The sequence below is a fragment of the Passer montanus genome, unplaced genomic scaffold (genome assembly GCF_014805655.1).
Source record: "Passer montanus isolate IOZ18808 unplaced genomic scaffold, ASM1480565v1 scaffold51, whole genome shotgun sequence".
Classification (NCBI taxonomy): Eukaryota; Metazoa; Chordata; class Aves; order Passeriformes; family Passeridae; genus Passer; species Passer montanus.
The window spans coordinates 5,212,510-5,227,829 of record NW_024370041.1 but is presented as its reverse complement, the minus strand read 5'-3'; the positions used below and the strand labels follow the sequence as shown (position 1 = coordinate 5,227,829).

The 15,320-nt window shown below is 37.0% G+C and overlaps 1 protein-coding gene across 3 annotated transcripts in view; it reads right to left on the bottom strand.

Moving 5' to 3' along the window:
* FAM193A (family with sequence similarity 193 member A) overlaps positions 1–15,320 on the bottom strand; it is a 45,919-nt gene that overhangs the window by 19,805 nt on the left and 10,794 nt on the right. Inside the window, exons 5-12 of one of the 3 annotated variants that reach the window (XM_039723942.1) lie at positions 14,668–14,792; positions 10,250–10,394; positions 5,389–5,466; positions 4,115–4,195; positions 3,718–3,830; positions 3,322–3,564; positions 1,256–1,409; positions 970–1,149 (exon numbers count right to left, since the gene is read on the bottom strand). In XM_039723942.1, coding sequence (XP_039579876.1) covers positions 970–1,149; positions 1,256–1,409; positions 3,322–3,564; positions 3,718–3,830; positions 4,115–4,195; positions 5,389–5,466; positions 10,250–10,394; positions 14,668–14,792 — 1,119 coding nt within the window. The remainder of the gene's footprint in view (positions 1–969; positions 1,150–1,255; positions 1,410–3,321; positions 3,565–3,717; positions 3,831–4,114; positions 4,196–5,388; positions 5,467–10,249; positions 10,395–14,667; positions 14,793–15,320) is intronic. The other 2 variants (XM_039723941.1, XM_039723940.1) reach the window with 2 other exon arrangements.

Below are 15,320 nucleotides of genomic sequence, written 5' to 3'. Positions count from 1 at the left end.
TCCAGAACAAATACTGAATCTCTTCACCAGTTTCAAACTAGTCTGACAGAGGTCTTACCCCATGTCATTTTTACGGCATAGGTCAGCAATACATAGAATAAATCCTCGAGGTACTTGCTGAAAGAAAATTAGTTTATACTCTTAATGCTTCCAGTGGAAGGCCTTAAAACATCCTAACCAGAGGATAACAGCTGCTGGAAGATGATTATTGTCTAAGCTCTCAAAGGTGCACCAATATGGACTCTATCATGCAATAAGAAGAAATAAAAGAGACAGTCTCTCTCAAAGCAGTGAGCCTGTGTTGTAGCTGCAGGGTAACTCAGACTGAAATCCTCATGGTTACAGAGACAAATCCATTGGAGCCTTTGGTTTAACAACTGAGCACCAAAGCAAACACTGCTACTTGCAGGGAAGATAACCCAGGCATGGTTCTTTAGGGGGTCTGATGATCTCACAGTAAGATGAAGAGCTTCATGATCTCAAACCATTAAAAACAAACAAACCAAACATCCCAAGAGCCATGCTATTAAGTCATGCATTTAAATACACAGGGTTTACACAAGGAAAGGTAATCCTCAAGTAGAATATGAAAGAATTATGTGTTAACTAAGTACTCATAGCATCCACCCCCCACCCTAATTAACTTCAAATAATGTAACACTAATATTTAGCAAAGACCAGGTTGATCTTCCAAACAGAACTGCTCGTTAGTTTATGTTTCTCATTCATACAAGTAGAAATAAGCTTTTCCCCCTTTTCCTGAAGCAACTTTTAATGTAACTAACATATTTCAGGTTTTGACTAAAAGATTATTTGACATGACAATGTAACAATTAGTTATTTCAGGTGTTATACTTACCTACTGACAACTTAAAATATTAAGTTAAAAAATTAATTTATGATGTGTTGCCATTCAACAGCCACATTTCAGGAATTAATCTACTACAAGATGCTTTCAGATAACTGTACCTGCTGACTGGGGTAAGAAGGTGGTGGACTATCCATTTTTGTTTCATCTTTCCTTAATGCCCTTTTTCCTAGAGACATTTCCTCCTTTTGAGTCCCTGGTGGTTCACCACTGCTCTCCCCATCTGCTTCTTCATCATCTGCTTCTGAGGAACTGCTGCTAGTACTGCTCACCTGAGGAGACTGGACGACATTAACTCATTAACATGGGGACATGAATAAGAACAAGCATTTCTCCGGTGAGCACACCCAAAAACCAGAACAAACCAGGACACTGCAAGGGCTGTACCTCATCTTTCAATGCCATGTTCTCGCCGCCGCCGTTCAGCTCGCTGTGGATTCCGTTCATGTTGGCTACAACCTCTGCATCGTCGTAATTATTCAGTGGGTAGATATCAGCAAATTTTGCTGATAATGGTGCAACATCATCATCATCGCTACCACTGAGGGGAAAAGAGGCTTAGATAAATCCAGTGCTCAGTGTTAGTGAAAGCAGCTAGAATACCAAGATGAAATAAAGTTGAGGGCATCCCTTGTATAAATGTTCCAATTAGGAGTCAATGGATGGTCTTCCAAGTTTTTCAACTGAATTTACTTTTTCAAGCAAGTAAAATCAAACAACCTGAAACATAATCCTACTTTATAGAGCAGTCAGATGCCTGAATGGTAGACTTGATTGAAAATAAGATTCTCTACTGGTTTTGGGTAAAATATTTTTCAAACTGCTTTCTGACCAAGAATCTATGGAGTTAGTAATTCCAGGATATTGATGAAAAAAGCCTTAAGCCAATGTCTTCCCTCATAGCAATTGCTAAGTGGAAAAACGACATAAAATTTGAGTTTTTTCACATGCTTAATTTCACACCAGTAAAAAAGGGAACACAGAACACATCACAGTAGCTCTTAAATTTCTCAATAGCCATTAGTTTGCAAACAACTCCATATTTGCATGCTTTTCAGAATCTGCTCTAAAATAGTTAGTGGAATTTTTTGCCTTGTAGATAGATAGTAAAAGCATGTGCACATTTAATTTCTCACTCCAGGCAAGCATTGCAAAGATTAGTTAGTTCACGTTGCTACAATAATCCAGAGCTCTTAAAAGAGCTCTTAAACTGTGCACTTTTATCTTGTTGCATTCCATGAAATACTGAGCCAAAATTTAATTACATGATGGCACCATTAGGCACATTTGAAATGTGCAATGAAGAAACAAAGCACAGATAGTATGAGACATAAAATGGCACTTCCCCAAGGAGCAGTGGTATTTCCCTAAAAATAGGCTTCTTACAGTAAATAATATTTGGATTCAACTGAACTAGCTTCTGAAGAGACAAACTGAACAATTTTTGACATTTCAGCGCCAAAATTAGTGAGAGTTTATAGAAATGGCAAAGTACACATTTAAGAACACGTAGCTGTTTTCAGGTGCTCCTCAAATGGGTTCAGAAACTACAGCTCTGTAATGAAATACTAAACCATTGGTGGTAGTAGATAAATGCTTAGAGGAAATGGAACTCAGTGACTGACAGTCACCAGAAACATCCCACACGTCTGCACTGTCCTCATTCATCACAGTGTATGAGCAGGGAACACTGTGGCTAATTCCCATCACTGTACCTACAGCAGGTATTTCATTATTTCATTGTTCCCACCATGCAAGTAACTCAAGTTGGGTTTTTTAAGTATTTCTTTAGAATAGCACATAACAGAGGAGACTCCTGGTTAGCTGTACCCATACTGAGTACAAAAGCCAGCCCATCAAGCAGCTTTAACTTTTTGGAATTATGAAGGGGTGGAAGTCTACCATTAGACTAATGTCTCAAATCTCATAAAGACTTTGATTGGAGTGTAAGAAATTGGGGCGCAGATACTTCTGGTAAAGACAAAAAGTTTTGATACAAGCCATATTAACACAGGCTCAACAATCCAAAAATCCATATAATAAAGGCTTTTTTTGGAACTAAAGCAATTCATGTGAAATGACGATCCTTCGAAGAAAGATTTGCCAATTCCCTTGCTCATTTTAGGAAAATCTGACATTTGAAGACAATGCTCTAAAGTAGATCAATATCTGATCTCCCTGTAATTGCAAAGCAGGAAAGCACACCCTACAAAAACTTCTAGCAGTACTGGTAATACAGTATCTTCAGAAATTTTCACAAATCTGACAGCATCTTTCAAAATATATGTATGTTTGCACAACATCCAGCTGGAGTTGTGGCCAGCTGAATACAGTACCATTATTAAATAATTTTCTGAGGCAAAACTAGCATTACATAATGATAGCCTGCCAATGTCATTTTCCTGCTTAAGCTCAATTCAGTATAAAAATTTAAATCAGAAAAAGGAACTTACAAAGTTGGTGCAGAACCATTATCTGCGAGGATGAGTCTGGGATGTTGCTGAATTGTGATAGGTGAGCTGGAACCAGATCCTGAACTTGCTGAAGACATGCTGGGTGGGCGGATCTCAGATAAATAATCCGGAGCAGAATCAATTTGTAGTGGTAACTGGTTAATGTGGATATCATCCGTTATGGGAGAATCCATGATGCCACATGTTAAAATGTGGGAAAGGCTGCAGTCATCACAAGTACATCTGTTCAAAAATTAAATTACAGATTTTCATGATCTTGTTTAACTACCATTTATTTAAAGTAACCACACTCTTTGTTCCAATAATACATTTCTTTTTATCTTGAACAGGAAAGTAAGGATTTATTATGATTTCATACTAAAAACATCAGCTCACCTTCTTCTATAATTACAGTTGGGACAGTCAGGCATGCTCAAACGTGATGACAGCATGTGTCTCATTGTGTCTGTGAAGTTGTTCTCCCCCGATAGTGCTTTCTTGTTATTAAGCTGAAGTAAATGGCAAAAGCAGTGTTTTAGCAGTGCAAGTCTTTCCGTTACAAACTCAATGCATACAATGACAAGTTACATAATCAAAAAGGGTTCTTTGGGCAAAATAACTTAAAAGCAGAATAATTCAGAATAACTCCATGGAGGCGGTGCTTTGATCACAAAAAGGAAGTTCAAAGTTACAAATGACAAACATTTGGCATCAATACTCTTCAAATAAAGTCTGTCTCTACTATGAAATAGGAAAGTGGACAAGTCCATCTCCTTGAGTCGTTCATACGTACATCTTGCACTGTATTTCCTCTGATGCATTCTGAACTTGAGCAGTTTGTGTCTTGTTTCATGATATGCACAAAAGGACACAGCTGACAAATGGAGAAAGCAAACTGACCCTTAACTTGCAAATCAAAAAAGTTTAGGATCAATTTGGTAGCTACAATGGTATGGAGTAGCTGCCCAAAATGGGACTTAGTTGCATTAGTGGAAAAATACAATCCAAATAATCTCCACCTGGCAGAGGCCTAATCCTAAAAGCACCTAATTTCATTAGATACCTACAAGCCTTAGGTTAAACAAGATGTCCCTAAGCTCCCACTTCTATAGATGCCCAGACCTGATCCTTACCTAAGCAGCCACGGTCTTACAGCTCACTTAAGGCCAATTAGAATCAAGGAAAAAGAGGATTCTTCCTCAAGTCCTCTGAGGAGACCTGTATACCAGATGTTCTGAATACATGGTTAACACAGGCTTATGTTCCTTATAGGAAAAAGTACTTACTGCTGACTGCTTTGAGACATTGCCAATTTAAGCTTAAGTTTATTAAAATGTACTATCATACTCTCTCTGGCTCATGACTAGCGTTTCTTTCTGCACACTGGCACAGGAACGGAGAGGTTCTCCATCCAGAGTTGACTCTATCCGAAGCCCACTGTACTCTTATGGAAAGCATGATGCACACTTGAACACTTCTAGGCTGCAGAAGAGAGTACTGAGTCTTAAACAGCAGTTTTATAATAAAGTAGAAACTTCTACTGGCCCCTCTCCGGTTACAGCTTAAAAAATAAGAACACAGTTCTGCTCAGCCCTTTCCCCAAAAAAGGACTGCAGGAGCTATCTCTGGAGTCTCAACAGGTGGAACCACCTGGCCTGACACTGAGGCTCATACTCCTGCACACACAGAGGCATTTGTTGAACTCTTGGGACACAATATTCCCTACCATGCATCAGGACAGCTCCACACTCAATGTATTGGCTGTTTTGGATCCCACTCTAAGGCAACAAAAATTCCCCTTTTTTTTTTGTACGAAGATTTTAAACACCTGGCATTCAGTCCTAAGACTATATAGTGTTTATGTTTTACCTCGTAGTAACTGAGATTACAGACTTTTACCTGCTCTTCTTGGATCTCACTTCTCTGTATTTCAGCTGATAAAATTCCATGCCTGGCATAGTCACAGAATTAGATTGCACAGAACCAGTACAACATACTACACTCAGGTTTACAAATATATGTGCAGCATTAGTATAACTTTAAAAGGGTATGAAAAAAAAATCCTACCTGCTCTTCAATAAAACGCCTCTGTTTAAAAAATTCCCAGTCTTCCTTTAGCATGCGTTGTTTTGTTTTCATTGCCATCTAAAACAGAATTTGAGGAAAACTCATTGATTTAACAATAGAAAACCTACTTTGTTGTCAACTGGCCTGTTTCATTAAACCTAGCTTATCTATACTACTCTGCAAGTACTTACACACGTAGTCAATATGAAATGTGTTTTATTTGCTAATAATTTCAGTCACTTAAACAAAAGATTTTATATTTATTTACATGATTTTCCACTTGTATTTTCCACTGATTTTTCCACTGTTACTCCTTATGTTAATATTTCTTTTCATTAAATAGTTTAATAATATTTTTTAATAAACAGTGATTGCTATTAAATACTCAACATCTCAGATTCACTACAATCCATTAAAATCTAGAGATACTGGACTTACAGCAAGGCCCCAATGCAGGCTCAAGTGTAAACCCTGAAGCACCACATGTGGAACTAATCAGCCAAAGAGTCAAAAGAGTCAAAAGTAGTGACCTAGACTAACACTATTTATTCATCGAAGTTTTTCATGCCACTTGATTTAATGCTGGAAAAATACTTTATAATTGCTGGTCTCTCAAATCATATCAACATTAATGAAAATAAGAGTCCAAAACTTTTTCTACACAAATGATATTTTTCTGATTTAGTAAACAAATTGATTCTGAGGGAACACAAAAGCTTTTGTGAACTCTTAACACAACAAAACGCAAGAACAAAACTCCTCCTGTCATACCTTACAAGATTTTAACAGCATTACTTCATCAGTGAGGAAAAATAACTACCTGGGTTATCTTTTACAGATTTTTTTTAATTTTACCTAAATAATAATAATCATCATCATTATAATCTTATGATGAATAAGACCTTATAGAATATAACAGATTGCTTCATAAAATAGGTTAGTGAGCCAAAGACCACTAGGTTACACCATTAGCAACATTCTTTTTATCTTCAAAAGCATGCCTCCAGAAATTTATACTCGATAAAAAGTTTAAAGTACCACTACTAAGCTAAGTACATTATTGCTATTATCATTATTTCATTTAGGAAAATGAAATTTTAAGCTAGGGATCTGAAGCAGTATTATGTGGAAAAAATTTGCCTAATTTCTGAAACGATCAGCATCATACTTAATTACTACTGTGGATATGGATTTCCCTTGCTCCAGTGAGATAACGCTAACACGACAAAATAAATTTACCATGTCCATGTGTGTTTATAAAAAATAAGAAATAATGGCACCCATTAAATATTCTTAAATCACTCATGCAATTTCTTAGACACACTAAAAAGCTACTGCAGAGCCTGTGGCAAGCAACATCAGAAATTTCATCCTGGATTCACTATCAGCTCCTGAGAACCCTTGAGCTATATTTAAGGCCAGCAGCTCTCACTGGTTTGGGTGCCCTGACACCTGAACCCTCAGCATTAAAGTCAGCCACCTGCATTCACTACACTTTGGAAGAGAAGACTTCTAATGCCAGAGAACGACATTTAAAACAGCCAGTGCATTAACTGGGAGCTGCCTACTCAAGCCTGCCAAGAAACTGCCACAGCAAACAGCACAGGGTAAGGCCTGGTACCTGAGCATTAATGGGAACAGGAGCTGACACTCCTGTCAGCTGACACTCCTGTCAGGAAGTAGGAAGTTTTCCTACTTCCACCTTTGCAGCCTTGCCAATGCTCCATGTCTACAAGTACCTTAAGTTATTGATTCCATAAATAATAGAAACCCACTTCTTTCCCTCCTTTCTTTTCCCCAGTGAATATTTATTTCACCAGAGCAAAGCAGCTGCAATACAAACCACATGAATTATGCCCAAGAACTCTGCTAGGGTGTGAGATAAATTCAAATGCCATCAGAAGAAAAAATTTACACTTCAGTCTTGTACATCTGGACTGCATATGTTATTAACACTGCCCAATGGAGAAGAGAGGGAGGGTCACTACCACCCTCTTCCTTCCTCCCTCCCTGTTTATTTGAGGCTAAGAAGTATTTGAGCTCTATCAGACAAGCAAGACAGACAGGTGAACAAGTATTCTTCCATTCCGAAATGGATTTAATCAAGAAACGAAGCCAACAGAAACATAACATTAAATCATCTGAGAAAACTGTAACATCCATAGATATATCACAGGATGCTTGTTTCTTACAAATTTTAAAGTCTGCACCAACTGTAAATCACACATTTGATCTTCCCAAATTTCATGTGTGACTCTATTTTCCTGGACTATTTCACTGGAAATAGCAAAAATAATTCCTCCTATCACAAACTCTCAGCACACAAAAATAACGATTACTTCAATGATCTCCACAGCCACCATAAAGAAAAATACCAATTTATGCCTGTATTATTTTGTCTATTAAGTTGACCACAACTTGAAAAAAAATAAAAATCACACATTAATATGGAGAGACAAACAAGAAGCTCTGCCTCAGCAAAAGCATTTCAGTTAAAAAAATAAAACAAAAATAGGAAATAACGAAAAAAGAAATTCTTTGGCACGAAGCACATAAAACTGGGTTATTTCAACAATTACAACAATAACCCAGGACCTCCTAGGTAAATGTAGTGTAAGTTAGGTAAGGAAATCAGGATCTGGATATACAAGCTACATACACTGAAAACTCTCCTTTACTCAAGATGCTCCAAAGATTTTTCTCAAATTTAACATATGATTAATACAAGCACTGATACAGATGATGCCTCATTCTAAACTTTATCACAGCATACACACATGGCCCACCAGTGAATTAAGTTATGTCTGTGCATGACACAGCTACCTTACACAGCCTTAAACAATTAATATTTGTATTGCTTGCAAGAGCTATTCTTTTTTTTTTACCAACAAGTAACATAACATACTATAGTGGAGGGTCCATCAATTATCTTTGCTAATGGGCAGCTACAGTTCCACAATATATAAGTGAGAATCAATCTTAAATGTCTTTTCCTTCTTAACTTTTCAAACACTACCCAGAAAACCACATAATTTTGTTGAGCCAAGAAGCAAGCAACTAATGAACATGCATTCACTATTAAATGAATGATCCACAGTTTCTATAGCAGGTGGGCTTTCTGATTTTTACTTTGTTGACAAAAATGTCACTGCAAATTCCGGTATAATGGTTATACTGAATAATGTATTTTTGATCAAGAGAGTATCACAGGTTATCACCAACAAAGGGTTTAAGGCATGACTGTGAAAATGCTTTTTCCTACAAATAAATACCAATATAAATAGAACTATTTATTTAAAATTTGAGGTTTTAAGTTTTACAGTTGTTTCCCCTACACACCCCTGCCATTGTTGCAGGTACTTTTGGTCATTAGGAAATAAGTCATCACATTAAATTCCCCAACTGGGAGAAGAGTGCCTGTCTGCAAAGGACACAGGCTTCACTGAGCAAATTTAAAAAGTGCTACAAGACAGGACTTGTGGCAGCTGCATGGTCACTTGATAAAAATAAATACAGAAAAGTCAGTTAAGAGCTGATTATCAAGTGGTGCAGAACAACCAGTCAGAAACCAAATATGAACGTGACTCTACAGAAAAGCCACTTTAAAAAAATAGCTGAATTATGGCAGTGAAGTGGGCTCCATTCTTACTAGAGAGGCAATATCAGACAGCCATGACACGCTGACAGCTTGGGAACAATGACTTCTAATAGCATAAAATGTGAGATTATGACATTTTACTAAGCTGCAATCACATATTTTGGTGCGCAAAATCAGCCAGACCAAGAGAAAACTTTTTAACTCAAAGCTCACAGATGCAGTCCCCAAATATAGAGTGAACTCTAAAAATAAAATTAGTTATATCTTGTCTCCTTATCGTTAAGGCACTGGAATTAATGGCAAAAGTTCACTTAAATCTTCAACACAGGGAACCACTTCTGAAGGACATTTACAGAGTACCATTAAGACTAAAGTAGGTTTGTCATCTATGGAAGCAACATAGTATTACTGAATCTCAAATTAGTTCTCCACATTCCTACTGCTAATAGAACTTCAAAATAGAAGGAAATTTCTATAGAATTCTCTATCTTCAGTTGTATTTCCAAGACATTTTTCTTCTACAACACTTCGGACTGAACTAAGCAGATATACATTCTTTTCCTGAGGTGTTTTTAAAAAAATAATTTTTTTGAGCATGAGGCAAAAGCCACAGGAGAAATTTTTGAAGTGTATGAACAACCACTTGCAAAATAAACAGCTATTTTTCTGAAAATTAAGGTCTCAGCAATGTAGGAGTCAGCACAATAACACGGTTATTCTCTGAAATGTAGGACAAGTTCAGAAGAATAAGCTATCAGATTGTATACTTGAATAAAGGATTGCTTCAGAGGTCTCAAATATTTATGCATTGAGACAAACTGCAGTTTCCATTTTGACAACTGTACAATGATCATCATCACACTACAAAACATGCCATAATTTTTTAAATTTACCTCTTCCTCTGGATTTCATTTAGTGCACTTATTATTTTGAAAGCTTGGGGGGTTTTGTGGAACAGGTTATTTTTATTTCCGATGGTTCATTTCCTGGCTAACATAGTTATAAAATATTCAAAGACCATCTCTAAACAAGAACACAACAATCTGCTTCAACAATTTGAATCTGTCATTGTAAAATCACCACTAAGTATTTTAATTTCATGCTTTTCTATTGTGAATGACTAACATGAATGGAAGAAGTTACATTTTGTTGCTTCAAAGTCCTGGATAAAAATACCCAAGAAATTATTCTTCACTGAAGGCACAATCCTGCATGGGCTGCTCCCTACATAATCAGTCTTGAGACTGTTTGCATGGCTCTTACCTGTTCATCAACATAATCATCTATTCTTTTCTGGCATTCAAGCCATGCTTCAGCAACTTGGCCCATTTCCTGTTCCAGCTGATGATACCTTTGTAGCAAGGTACTGTACATATCTTCACTACAGGAATCGTGTGTTGTTCCAAGCCTAAAAGTTCAAACAGCACTTGTTACAGAAGAGACATTTCACTGAAGAATCACACCTTTAAGATCTGCCAGACAAAAAGAATGTTGTGAAAATGTGATTATTGACACACCTAGGCCCACAGAGCTGCTTGTATCCCAAAAACTGAGTATTTTTAGTAGTTTTTCAAAAAATATCCAAACCCTGCTTATTCCAATCTTCTGTAACCAACAACAGCAAGAATGTGGGAAGTGCCACATCGCTAGAGCCTCTTTCCCATGAGCAACCAGATGACAAACCTATTTGTTCAAATTTGGTTGCTTGATATATTTATCCTTCCAAATTCTATGGGCTAAATATACATGTTGACTATCCACTGCAGAGCTACATAATGAAAACAAAGTCAGAAGATTGTTAGGCAGAAGTCTCATGACCAGTGCTAAAAAGAATACTAGACGAGTTGGAGTTCCAGGTGGGAAATGTGCTGTAGAATGAGGCAAGTGAGATACAAGCAGTTATCTACTATCACTTGAGCAGCATGGAATTCAAAACATGGTTATGCCAGTCACTGCTGACTGTGCCTCAGGAGCCCCAGAAACAGGAGACAGACTTACCTCCCTTCCTACTGCTCATCTTTGTACAGCATAATGCTTCTTAAGCAAATATGCCAACTCCCAATACAGTGACTTGACAAATAATAAAAGACAAAATTCTACTCAATAACATGTGTTTAAACCACACTGAATTGTAATGACCTGTCAAGTGACACAAATAAACTGAAGCTTTGCAACGTTTTTCTACTCAATAATTAAGGAGAAGCTGTGTGATAATTAATTAGTCACAGAGGTTGTGTAGCAATCAAAGCCAGTACAAAAAAAGCCCAAAATTGAAGCATCATAAAATGTGATATTTAAGCTCAGTTCCAGCATTTCAGGAAGGTAATAGATTTTCACTGCAATTGGATGGCAACCCAACCTCAAAACCACATAGTCCTGCCTGTCACCTGGCAGAGAACTATCCCCTTAACTTGGCAGTTCAGCATAATGAAGAGCTGAGCAAACAGACAACTCAGTAAGCACCAAGTTACAGCTGATAGTGCGAATTTGCCAATAAATTCAAATTTGTTTTGTTGTTTTTGCCCAGAACCTGCAACACAATCACTTAAGAAGGGTGCACAAGCAACTCTGCACATTAAGACTTGGGATATCTCTGGGTGGAAGAGTACAAAAAGAAGTTCCAAGGAATACAGTGCCTTCATGATACAACACTTACTATTAGTGCAAACACTGCCAACTCCTGTTACTAGACCACATCTTACTACTTTTTTTGGAACCTCTATTTCTAGTATTATGTAATTATGTGACAATCAAATCCCTACTACATAAAAATCAGTAATTTGTTCTCATAACTGCTCCTGACTAGTACTATTTTTTCACACAGTAGCAGTACACAAAATACTTTTTAAAATATGCTCAAGTTAGAAGAAAAAGAAGTCAATTAAAAAAAATTTGTACTAGCAAGGCAACAGCATTTGCACTTTAATTTTTTATCGTACCTGAGTAAAGGTAATGTGATCCTAGTAAATACACTTTCACCCCCCAAGGCAAGTATAAAGTAACAATTTAGTTAACATTTCAGCCCTCTAAACAGAGGTGGAGTGTGCTCCTCGACTGCAGTAAAAGCAAAGGAAATAAAAAGGGTAACACTTACATAAAATTTAACAAGAATTGCTCTCTTTAAAGTAATTGAGACTTCCAAGCCATACCTGTTCACAAACTGTACACCTACATATCTCGATCAGGAACACAATTTTTTGGGACAATGGCATTTAACACCAAAGCTCTGCAAATATTCTCACCACTGTCCCATCGCATGCGGGAAAAGCAAAGGGGACAGAGAAGTCCCAAGTATTGGTCACTTCATTGGCCACCACATCCCAATAAAGCAGTGTGGAGAATTCAGAAGACATGTCAGAGGCTGCACGTAATCAGAAGCATCTTAACCCAATCAATATTATTTAACCTCTAAGAAACTCTTGATATTGACACCTTCATCAGGAAGTACTACCCACTCATTTTTGAAAGAACTGGATTTCCTCAACACTCATTATGAAAATATATCCTTACAAGATGCTATGCCTGACCTGGAAGCCCTGCTGACTAATTAACTCTTCCTGAGCCATGGACAGCCCTTAGAACTGGTCTGCAGACTGTGCAGATGAGCTGCCTCCTAAACAAGCCACAGATGCTGACTCTGTAGCCAAACAAGATACAACACATGAAGACCCTGGTAGTTTACCCCAGCAGATGTCCCCTGTCAGCTGTGGAATACTGACACAGCTGATCTTGTATCAGATAAGCAAACTCCATCCCCACAAAGCTGCTGTTTAAACTTCCCTATGCAAAAACCTTTTCTAGTCTGACATCTGATAAGCAACCTTGGAACTAACCACAGAACACCAACTACATATTTTGAAAAAGCCAGAGGTATACAAAAAATTTAGTGATTTAAGCAAAGGATGAAAGAAAGGATGAACACCCAAAATCTAAGCAAAGCTGAGATGTCAAAATGCCATTTCACATTTCTCTTCAGGAAGAGAAAACAATGAGGCCAATGCTCTTTGTAAAAAAACTCTGGCAATAATTCATCTGCTGCACGTAAGTGAATCTCTGTTCACCAAATGTCCAGAGGACTAGGCTGATCCCTGATTTTCTATGTGAGGCTACTGTGATAGAGCATTTCTCCACTAATTTCCAATGGAAGGCAGAAACATATCCTACCCAGAGAAATCTAATTCTGCCACTTCAACACACAGAGAACTCAATAATAAAATCCTGAGAGACCATGAACACAAAGAAAATCTATTATTATCAAAGAAAACAAGACATACACTAAATAACCTAGAAATAGGAAGCTTGTGCTGAACCTTTTCTGTCAAAAAATGATTCATGTCAACCAAACTAGGCAAAACCATAAGTTCAAGGGTGTTTCACATGAACTACCTAGAAAAAACAAATGCACTGGCAAAGAAAGTCCTGCAGGAAGAGATTCTGATTTAATCATCTTTGTAAGCTTTGAAGATAGCTGTCACCACATTGACAGCAGAAACACAACTTCTGACTTAAATTCAGTTGCTCTGACTTCAATTGCAGTAGCACAAAACAAGTTCAGGAAACAAAAAATGCTTCTGTTAAGAAATAACCATAAAGCTCACTAAGACCATTCTCAGCTCTGCAGATAAAGGCAATATAAATATTTTCATACAGTCAGCATTGCTGGAGTTAAGAGATACAGAGATGGCTTGTCAAAAAGCATGGACATGATGAAGGATAGTCACAGAAAAAGAAGCCACAGATCACTGGAAAAATACACAATGTACATGCTGTTGAACACAGCCACAAAATCAGCTGTTGGGGCAGGAGGAGAAAGGCTTTCAATATCAACCCAGTTTCATCTAAACAAATGGGGTAAGTTATGAGAGACCTTAGACTTCTTGCTGAGTGTGGCAACAATTCAACTTGTTTGTCTCTTTTTTTCCCTTCTAGTATCTACTAGCAAAAGGAGGACTCAAAAGAAATTTTTTTATTCACTGTGCACAACATGTCTTGTATTAGTCAAACTGCTCCTGTACCATGAAAAATTACCCAAGACAATACCTTTAAACTAGGTGTACACAGATCAAAAATGTGTCTTCATCACAAACAAGACTGAGAAGTCAACATGAATCACCCATGACCGTATGTTAAAAATGTTCAGACTTAGGGTAAAGAAAATTTCTATCAATACCTCTTCCTTAGAAAGCCCAATCACTTTGGCAGTACACAAATTACAAGCAGAGCAACCCTATTAAGAAAATAGACAATTTAATGCCTCGGGAGCTTTAAAGGTATGAGATCTACAAGCACACAGCAAGGGGGTTTCTCAGGTGAAAAGATGCTTAAAACTCCAAATTCAGTTCTGTGCACTATGGGAAGTAGTAAGTAATGAAGTTTTAATTTTCTTGTAGAGCTGTAGAAACAGCAGCAATGCCTGATAACAGTACTATTCAGTCATACCATCAATATTTACATAGGATGCTGTCATTTCAGTGGGTAATCAACAACTAAGCAAATTAGGGTTTAATTCTTCTGACAAGCAAGTTACAACAGCAGCCTGCTCAATCAACAACACTTTTCAAGAGAAATCCACAAAGATTATTACCAACTGAATTGTAGCAGCATAGTTTTTTTTAATGCTGTGGTTGCAAACATGGGTTTTCATCTCTGCTTGAAACCACAAAACAAAAGTCAAACTCTACCTTAGCTGTGACACCAGCGTTGGCAAGCTATTCTGCAGGAGTGGCTCAGAAAATACCAAATTTTCAAACAGATGCTTGTTGTGCAATTCCCACGTCACCTGAAATTTCTTCAAATGTTCATTTTCCTATAATGATAAAACCAGAAATAAACCAGGGTTAAGGAAAAAAAAATCAAAATTCTGTATATGGAAAGAATTTTTTTAAAAGTCTCATTTCCAACCTACAGGCTTTATGACCCAGATCAGATCTTTTGCAGTTTTAAAACCCAAACCGTCAGAATTGAGGTAATTTTTAACAACTTAAATTAATCATAGCATCATTCCTTCTAAATTGTCATGAATTTAAGAAAAAAAAAATTTAAAAAAACCAGTCTACATTATTTTAAGTTCCTTTTCATTTCTGCACTAAAGGATGCATTTAATGATCTGAACCTGTAATTCTCAGGTTTTCTTATCAAACAATTGTCTATTTATGCTTATTTTTCCATTTTTTAAACTTATCTAGTATAAGACATATATACAATGCCAACCTATAATCTTTATTCAAAACTGACATAAAATCAAATTAACAGTTCTCCTCAACTACAGCTTAAAGAATGAAGTTCTCTAAACTATTTCAAGAGCTAAACCTTAAAACTATTATCATTACAACAC